Source organism: Suricata suricatta, chromosome 9, assembly GCF_006229205.1.
Source record: "Suricata suricatta isolate VVHF042 chromosome 9, meerkat_22Aug2017_6uvM2_HiC, whole genome shotgun sequence".
Classification (NCBI taxonomy): domain Eukaryota; kingdom Metazoa; phylum Chordata; class Mammalia; order Carnivora; family Herpestidae; genus Suricata; species Suricata suricatta.
Window position 1 is genome coordinate 27,236,900 of NC_043708.1, and position 10,045 is coordinate 27,246,944.

General features: G+C 42.1%; 1 protein-coding gene across 3 annotated transcripts in view; it reads right to left on the minus strand.

Annotated features, from left to right (window-relative positions):
* The window catches only part of LOC115302720 (acyl-coenzyme A thioesterase 1-like), a 50,043-nt gene that overhangs the window by 36,452 nt on the left and 3,546 nt on the right, over positions 1 to 10,045 (minus strand). For 2 of the 3 annotated variants that reach the window (XM_029952664.1, XM_029952663.1), the window contains one exon: positions 6,875 to 7,500. The exons of the other annotated variant lie outside the window; for it this stretch is intronic. In XM_029952664.1, coding sequence (XP_029808524.1) covers positions 6,901 to 7,500 — 600 coding nt within the window. In that variant the 3' untranslated portion in view covers positions 6,875 to 6,900. Of the gene's footprint in view, positions 1 to 6,874; positions 7,501 to 10,045 lie in introns of those variants that run through there. 3 annotated transcript variants of the gene reach the window in all.

A 10,045-nucleotide genomic window follows, 5' to 3' on the forward strand; every position in this document is an offset into this window, starting at 1 on the left:
TAGCAACTCTGACCGGTGTGAGGTGGTATCTCACTGTGGTTTTGATTTGAATTTCCCTGATGATGAGTGACGCTGAGCATCGTTTCATGTGCCTGTTGGCCATCTGGATATCCTCTTTGGAGAAGTGTCTATTCAGGTCTTCTGCCCATTTCTTCACTGGATCATTCATTTTTCATGAAGATAGTATGGTATTGGCACAAAAACAGACATATGGACCAATGGAATAGAATAGAGAACCCAGAACTGGACCCACAAGTATATGGCCAATTAATCTTTGACAAAGCAGGAAAGAGTGTCCACTGGAAAAAAGACAACCTCTTCAACAGGTGGTGTTGGGAGAGCTGGAGAGCAACATGTAGAAAAATGAAATTAGACCACTTTCTGACATCATTCACAAAAATAAACTCAAAATGGATAAAGGATCTGAATGTGAGACAGGAAATCATAAAAACCCTTGAGGAAAAAGCAGGAAATAGCCTCCTAGACCTCAATAGCAGCAATTTCTTCCTCGGCACATCCCCAGAGGTAAGGGAATCAAGAACAAAAATGAACTACTGGGACCTCATCAAGATAAAAAGCTTCTGCAAGGCAAAGGAAACAATCAAAAAAACTAACAGGCAACCGACAGAATGGGAAAAGATAGTGGCAAATGACATATCAGATAAAGGACTAGTATCCAAAATATACAAGGAGCTTGATGACTATTATTTTTAAAACTCAGATTTGGTCTAGTTCCCATAGAGAAAAATCTCACTTTACAAGGATTTTTAAAAATCTTTTTTTTTTTTTTTAGTTTATTTACTTATTTTGAGAGAAAGAGAGAGTGAGAGACCATGAGCAGGGGAGGGGCAGAAAGAGAGAGAGAGGGAGAGGATCCCAAGCAGGCTCTGAGCTGTCAGCACAGAGCCAGACTCAGGGGCTCAAATTCACAAACTGTGAGATTATGACCTGAGCCAAAATCAAGAGTCAATGCTTAACTGACTGAGCCTTCCAGGTGCCCCTAAAAAAAAAAGTCTTATTGAGGATTGCAGTATTTGGCACTGAGACAGACTACCCTATAAAACCAAGTCAGAGTTACAAGGTACCATTGATGGTCAAAGATATTGATTAAACAAACAAAATAGGCATTGTGTTTATGATTTTAAAAAAGCAATCAGCATATATATTTCTACTGTAGTAGTAGGAAGAGAATCTTAGATGATTATTCTTAACACTCTCAAGGTCAAGGTAAACAGATTTCATAAAGCTGGAACACAGTGTATTTTGTTAAGACACAAGAAGGGGTGCCAGGGTGGCTTAGTTGGTTAAGTGTCAGACTCTTGACCTCAACTCAAGTCTTGATCTCAGAGTCATGAGTTCAAGCTCCTCATTAAAAAAAAAAAAAAAAAAAAAAAGCATAAGCAGCTCTACTGGTTTACATAACAAATCACAGATCTTACCAATTTATGCAGTCATATGAACAATGTTTTAAACTATTTGAACACCTATAAAACAAAGAGCTTTTATATCTATGAAAAGCCAAATATGTACCTTATAGCATTAGGAAAAAAATTATTCTTTTTAAAAGCAAAATGTTAGTTGATGAGTGACCAATAGCTTCCTATACAGAGATGCTTGGAAATAAGTTAACTTTGCAACTTGTTTTTCCTTAAAACTATAAACTTGCTGAACTAGAATCTTTTATTTTTTATTTTATTTATTTTGAGAGAGACAGAGACTGTGCCAGTGGGTGAGGGGCAGAGAGAGGGAGAGAGGATCCCAAGCAGGCTCTGTGCTGACAGTGCAGAGCCCAATGTGGAGCTCAAACTCACAGAACTGTGAGAGCATGACCTGAGCCAGAACCAAGAGTTGGATGCTTAACTTACTGAGCCACCCAGGCACTCCTAGAATCTTCTTTTAAACTACACAGAACCTATTCATTAGCCCTAAAGGAGAAACTATATTTCCAGTCTTACTCTTTAGCAGGGAAGTCTTCTACATCCCAAGGAAATGGTCTGAGATCTACACAAAAATGAATTTACAAAAATAATCATCACAACACTAATCATTACAGCTAAATGGTTTTTCAAATTATTTTTTTAACATTTATTAATTTTTGAGGAAAGGAGAGACAGAGTGTGAGTGGGGAAGGGGCAGAGAGAGAGGGAGACACAGAATTTGAAGCAGGCTCCTGGCTCTGAGCTGTCAGCATAGAGCCCAATGCAGGGCTTGAACTCACAAACCATGAGATTATGAACTGAGCCGAAGTCGGATGCCCAACCAACTGAGCCACCCAGGTGCCCCTGTTTTTAATTTTTTTAAGTTCATTTATTTATTTTGAGAGAGAGAGCATGAGCACAAGTAGGGGAGGGGCAGAGAGAGATGGGGAGAGAATGTTCCAGCACTGTCAGCATAGCAAAGGCCAACTTTAGGCTCAAACTCATGAACCGTGAGATCATAACCTGAGCTGAAATGCAGTTGAACCCTCAGCTGACCAAGCCACCTGGGTTCCCTGCAGCTAAACTAGTTTTTAAACCGAGATGTCCAAAAATAGAAAACTGCTAGGTCATTATAGATTATGAAATCTTGTCAACATATTTGGTGTGCTCATTGTGCTCAAATATGCTCATTGTATGATGTTAGGTCATTAGAAAGCAGGACAAAAATCTGTACACACAGTAAAGTATGAATACACACACACATATAGAAAAATAAGGAAATGAAGCAAAATTTTAATTGTGCTTTTTAAAATATTAAACAAGCCTTTTGTTTTAAAAGTTTTAATTTATAGAAAAGGTACAAAATAAGAGAAGTTCTGTATACACAGCACCCAGTTTCCCCTTTTGTTAGCATTTTACATCACTATGGCACATTTGTCACAAGTAATGAACCAATATTGGTATATCATTATTAACTAAACTCCATACTCTATCCATATTTCCTTAGTTTTTCCCTAACGTCCTTTTTCTGTTCAAGTATCCCATCTAGGATACCATATTACATTAGTAGTCATTGTGGTGTCTAAAGGAGGTGTCTCTGGATCAGATAGGGGCCCCCAAATTTGGAGGGACAATCAGTTGGAAGCTGGTGGTGCAATAAGAGGTAAAATTCACCTGAGTCAGAACAAAGGCCATAGATGTTTATTGAATACAGGGCAAGAAGGCTGTAGGGAGGACAGCAAAGGAGAGGTGACTGCAACTAGGCAGTGGGTAGGGGCTGTTTTTAAAGGGGGAAGATGAGGAGGTACGGTGATGTTTGAAATTCTCCCCTTTTTGGTAGCCGTGCCCAGTTATAAGTAGCCCATGGGTTGGTTAGGGCCTGTGGATTTTTGAGGTGTGTCACCTGATGGGCCTGTCTGTATTCAGCCAGGTGGTCCCTCTGGGCCCTTTCTGGATCCCATAGTTCAAGCCTGTTTGCCTAAAGGCCACCTCTATAGTCATGTCTCCTTAGGCCCTTCTTGGCTGTGGTGGTTTCTCAGACTTTGTTTTTCATGATTTTGACAGTTCTGAGTGTTTTGGTGAGGTATTGTCCGGGATGTCCCTTAATTTGGGCTTGCTTGATACTTGAGTCTAGGGTTATGGGTTCTTGGGAGAAAGACCACAGACCTAAAGTGCCACTTTCAACACATCAATCATATCAAGGTTACGTGGTATCAACACTACTTATCACTGATGTTTACGGCTAAGGTAGCATTTGGTCAAGCTTTCTCATCACAAAGTTCCTCCCTGTCCCCCTTTCCATTCTGTGCAATTGGGTAGTGAGTAACCAAGAACAGCTGCCTGCATTTTGACTTCTTTATAATTTTCATTATTTCTACAATAAACATATATTACCTTTAAAAACAAGGCCAATAACCCCTAATTTTAAGTCCTACCTATAGTTCAAGTCCCATCTGAAATGCTACTTAAGTCCTCTCCACCTGTCGACCATGTTGGTTGTGGTTTGTCCCATCCTTATAGAATACTGTCCTTATGGCACTTTTATTCTTCTGTTTCATCTCTACACTAAAGTTTCTTTCCCCTACTTGTTTATACCTCCATCTTATTTCAGAAGGGATTAAAGGAGGGTCTCTTCACTTCCCTGTGTCTGTGCTCCAAGGCCTAGTCAAGGAACAAGGTCATCCACACATTTTTTTTAATGTTTATTTATTTTGAGAGAGACAGAGAGAGTGGGAGTGGGAGAGGGGCAGAGAAAGGGGGAAAATCTCAAGCAGGCTCCACACTGTCAGCACAGAGCCGTGTGGGGCTCAAACCCACAAACCACAAGATAGTGACCTCAGCAATCAAGCTGAAATCAAGAGTCGGGTGAAATCAAGAGCCAACTGAGCCAGCCAGGTGTCCCTGGCCATCCACTCTTACCATCTTTTTGTTTCTGTCCTGAGGCTCTCTCAGGAACCTGCTCCAGAATCTTTGAGGGTACTAAGCACTCCAGCATGATAAACAAGCAAAGATTGCCTTGGAGAGTGTAGTTAAACCAGTCTGGCTTTTCTTGCCCATGTGCTTAGGAAGGCATGCAGAAAGCACAATCCGCAGCGCAGAGAGAGAAAGCCGCCTCCCTGCCATTATACTCCTGGGCATGGGTGGAGGAGGCATTCCTCAGCCCACTGAGGTTAGTGGAGACTAGACACTATAAGCAGCACATTTTCTTCATGTTAAAAAAAGAAAACAAAATCTTCAAATTTTTCATAGCTTTTTGTTTATTTTTTTTAAAAGTTTATTTGAGAGAGAGCCCACGTACTTCCACAAGGAGGGGGAGGGGCAGAGAGAGAGAGAGAGAGAGAGAGAGAGAATCTCAAGCAGGCTCTAAAGCTAGTGAGATGCCTGACATGGAGCTTGATCCCACAGTCAGGAGATCATGAAAATCAAGAGTCAGGTGCTTAACTGACAGAGCCACTCAGGCACCCTGCTTTTTGCTTCTTTTAGCTCTCAATTTTCTTCTATTTTTAGTCCTGACTTGACAGAGCCAGAGACCACAAGCCTCTAGTTAGCACCCTTACTAAGAGCTTTTTTCAAGATATTTTATTTACTTATTTACGTGCTGACTCTGAGGCAGGATTCTCAGTAATGTAGTGATTTAGAAAAATACAATGAAAAAAACAGAAGAGGATGGGGTATATAAATAATATAAATCTAATCCATATTAAGAAAAAAAGATCATGTTGCCATGTTTACAACTTAATAATTTTCTTTTCCTCGGGGCACCTGGGTGGCTCAGTCAATTGAGCATCCAACTTCGGCTCAGGTCATAATCTCATGGTTCGTGTGTTTGAGCCCTGTGTTGGGCTCTGTGTTGACAGCTCAGAGCCTGGAGCCTGCTTTGGATTCTGTGCCTCCCTCTCTCTCTCTGCCCCTCCCCCCCCACTCTCTCAAAAATAAACATTAAAAACAAGTTTTAATAATCTTCCTTTTCTTTTTCTATAATTGTAAATATATTTCCATGTCTGTGTGGATTTCCTGTGCATATGCTATCAAATTTGATTCTCATTTTAATCTGTCTCATGTCAATTTGATTCTTAGTCCAACTAGAAGGACCTATGACCCGACAGGAATTCTTGCTCCTTGACAGTGGACACAAGACTGAGAGTACTGTAAAAAAAACAGCAGCTTTATCTGTAATGTCCCAATATTTAAACTTTAACAAAAGTTGCTTATACGTAAGACTCACTTTTCATTCTGACATTGTTTGTAGGGAGACTTGTCGTAGACTTTGAGTCTGGAGTTCTCTTGTCCAGCAAGAGAATGGATACAGAATTAAATGCAAGAGGCGCTGATGTCCAGGAGGGGACAAGAGCCCCAAGTAAGGGTCCTAGCTCCATTTTTATTAGGATCACAAGGCTTATGAACGTGGTGGACATTCAGAGAGACCATAAAACAGTGAACATTAACTCGTGTATGAGAGAAAGGGGGTTTCAAAGATATTTGGTGTTAGGGGTTTGGGTCAATGCAAAACAAAATCTGCACTGACCAGATGGTTGCTTAGGACAGGCATGAGGCACTGTTTATCTTTTTTTTTTTTTTTAACTTTTTTTTTTATTGCTTTTTATTTATTTTTGAGAGACAGAGAGAGACAGCTGGAGCAGGGGAGGGTCAGAGAGAGAGGGAGATACAGAATCTGAAACAGGCTCCAGGCTCTGAGCTAGCTGTCAGCACAGAGCCTGACGCGGGGCTCAAACCCACGAACTGTGAGATCATGACCTGAGCCGAAGCCGGATGCTTAACCGACTGAGCCACCCAGGCGCCCCTGTGTATGTTTATCTTAACTTGCCTAGGAGATAAAACAGATAGAGCAGCCAGCTCATGGTAAACAGTGCACCTTTCTTTTTTTCTAATTAGCTCTGGTCTGGGCAACTTTACCCCACTGTGGTCTATAGCCCTGTTAACCTGTTCTAGATGTTCTGTCCTGTGAAAACAGCTTTGGGATTTTGTACTCTGCTGGGAGCACTTTTGCCCGGTTTACCTAGTCTTGGATGCTTTCATCCTAAACCTTGTTAACCCACTGGTGCAAGCTCAGGGAATTCCTAAACTTATTCCCCACAGAGACTATTTAAAAATTTTTTTTTCTTTTTACCGTTTTTATTTATTTGAGAAAGAGAGAGACAACATGAGCAGAGGAGGGTCAGAGAGAGAGGGAGACACAGAATCTGAAGACAGATTCCAGGCTCTGAGCTAGCTGTCAGTACAGAGCCCGATTCAGGGCTTGAACTTACGAACTGTGAGATTGTGACCTGAGCTGAAGTTGGGTGCTGAACCTACTGAGCCACCCAGGCGTCCCAAGACTATTTTTAATAGTAGTGTTATTTAAAGAGAAAGAAATAAAAACCCAACAGTATTACCATAATACCTCAGCTGAACTGTCTTCAACTGATACTTCTTAGCATATATTAGTCACACACTCACAACCTTCAAATACTGAGTTATATTTTCAGGAGAGTCCGCCTAACTTTTCCCCACCCAAGTGTTTGTGGAAGAAAATCTGGAGTTGCTTCCAAGCATCCACCTGGGCCATGGCATGAGCCCTGGGCTCCCCTCCCCAGATGACAGGACCACCGACCAAGGTGTGTAGGGAAGCCTGGCACATGGGGAAGTAAGGAGGCTCAATATAGTGCCCTGTCCCAGGGTAACAGATGATATGGGGCTTCTCCTTACCATGGGCCTGTAAGCGCTTAGAGGCCTCATTAGCATAGAATTCACTCTTCCAGTTGTGGTCATCCTGACCTACTAGGAACAGGAAGGCATTCTCAGCCCTTTCCACAGGAATGAAGCTCTTCTGGTCAGGTCCTTCCAAAGGGCTGTTCAACACATCCAGAATGTCTACCAAGCCATCTCTGGTCAGCTTCACTCGACTTTGGTCAAAGCCCACAGGAGGCAAGGTCTCATCCTTGTAGCGTAAGGTTCCCCCCACATTGGCCACGGAGCCATTGATTATGACGGCAGCGGTGATGCCCTTCAGGAATGAAGCCATGGAGAGGCAGAGATCACCTCCTTTGGAACTCCCAAGCAGCCCTACTCCTGGACCCTTTACCTGAGAAGAAGAGAGAGGAGAGAGGAGAATGAGTCCATAAACAGAACAATGTGATCAGTAGTGCCTGGAACTGGGAACCAGGCAGAACTGAGTCAGATTCTGGGCTCTACCATTTGCCAATTTTACAACCTTGGGGTATTTACTTTTCTTCCTCTCTGTCTCATTTTCTACAGTTTCTCCATCATCATTCTTGGTGACTTCAACAACCATGTGGAAGATATAGTAAATACTTTGGCTTCTGAGCTCCTTGACCTCAAACTTAAGCCATGATCTTTTTCTCTACCCCGCTCCAGCCATCCACTCCCACCATCCACTCCCACTGTCAGACCGAGTCATAATCAGTGAGTAAAGAATCTCTAAAACCTCAGCTTCAGGCTACTCTCTGGTCATCACCTTCCATAATTACAGGTCAACCATTCTTGCACCACCCATTTCCACCTCTTGGTGGCCCTGACTACCACTGTTGCTTTAACTACCAGTATGTCTCTTGTGTTCTTCCTTGCCACTCATTTACTTTAGATTTCAAGCTTCTTTGTTATTATCACTTCCTTGTAAGCACCCTTGACCCTAATACCTCTCTGTCTTTGGTCATAGTTGCCTGGAAAAACACTAGCCTTGGTTAACCCCACCCCCCACCCCCATTCACTTCCTCCAGGCCTGTACTTGTGCAAGTGAACTCTGCTGGAAAAAAAATACACATTTATGCTGACAGATCTTACTTTCATTTCATGACCACAAATTTCAGATAAGCATCCATATTTCCCATCCATCTTGCCACATTTCACTTATGTGTGCTTTTCATTTCTCTAAAAGACTGTGTCACACCTCCTACTTCCTCAAGGCCCTTAAACTTTAATCTTGTTTCTTTCATTTTCAGCTCTTCATACTTTTTGGAGAGAACAAATAGGCCAGTGGGAACTGCTCCTCATTCTCCCTCGAGATCTACTTAGCTCCACGTGAACTCAAGCTTTAAACCTTCTCTTCCATCCCAAAGCACCTCTGTGCTTATCAAAGGCCCCCTGCTGCTTGTACTTGGGATCTCCTCCACTTTCATTTTCCAGGACTTTGCTCCAACAGTTATATCATCTCCCTCTCCTCCTTCATAACTTTCTTCTCTACTGGCCCATTCCCATCAGCTCTAGTGCCGCTTCCATTTTCACCACAGTCCCTCCACCTCACATCCACTCTGCCCTTTCTACTCTCTTTTACAGAAAAATCTGTGGAGACAAAATTGTCTGTAGTTGTTCTTCTCATCTACCTAATCCCCTCAGGGTAGTTTGGGTTTATGCTATTCCACCAGGACTGCTCTTGCCACAGTTACCAAAATCTTCTATTACAAGTGGCCATTTGAGGGGCCCCTGGGTGGCTCAGTCAGTTAAGCATCCAACTTTTGATCTCAGCTCAGGTCATGATCTTAGGGTCCTGAGTTTAAGCCCCACATCGGGCTCTGTGCTGAGCTGGGGCCTGCTTAAGACTTCACTCTCCCTCAACAAATGAATAAACTTAAAAAACAAACAAACAAACAAATGGCCATTTGATTCACCTATGAACAGCAGTCTTTTTTCCTTATGACTTTTCCAATAGCACCCTTGACGGGTTTCAACCATTTACTCCTCATAAAAGAAAATTACTAGGAATTAAATGATATATTATTATCATCCCAATTTTGGGGGGGAAAGGGAGGCCCCAGGTTCATGGAACTAGTTAGTAATTGGTGAAATGAAACTTATATTTAACCTTATTATTTAAAAAAATTTTTTAATGTTTTTTTATTTATTTTTGAGAGACACAGAGAGACAGCATGAGCAGGGGAGGGTCAGAGAGAGAGGGAGACAGCATGAACAGGGGAGGGTCAGAGAGAGAGGGAGACACAGAATCTGAAGCAGGCTCTAGGCTCTGAGCTGTCAGCACAGAGCCCGATGCGGGGCTCAAACCCACGAACCGTGAGATCATGACCTGAGCCAAAGCTGGACGCTTAACCAACTGAGTCACCGAGGCGCCCCCTTATATTTAACAAGATGTCTGTGGGGGCGCCTGGGTGGCTCAGTTGGTTGGGCCTCCAACTTCGGCTCAGGTCAGATCTCAGGTCAGTTCGTGGGTTCGAGCCCCGCGTCGGGCTCTGTACTGACAGTTAGCTCAGAGCTTGGAGCCTGCTTCCAGTTCTGTGTCTCCCTCTCTCTCTGCCCCTCCCCCTCTCATGCTCTGTATCAAAAATAAATAAAACATTTAAAAAAATTAAAAAAAAAAAACCAAGATGTCTGTGTACATCTTGTGCTGGTGCCATTACACCCTATCACCTTTTTTTTTTTTTTGCTTTTTTTGTAACTTTATTTTTTTTTTTAGAATACACTATTTTTTTAACATATGCAATTATTTTCCATCATTTACAATACAGTAGTTACAATGACACTCCAAATGGATAAGCAAAGTAAAAAATCAGAACCCCAACTTCTATTTCATGTAATTAGACTTATACAGAAATTAGAAGGTTAAGTAACAACTAGTTAATCACCTAATTTCACAGCTATCTGAAGTGGCAATCATT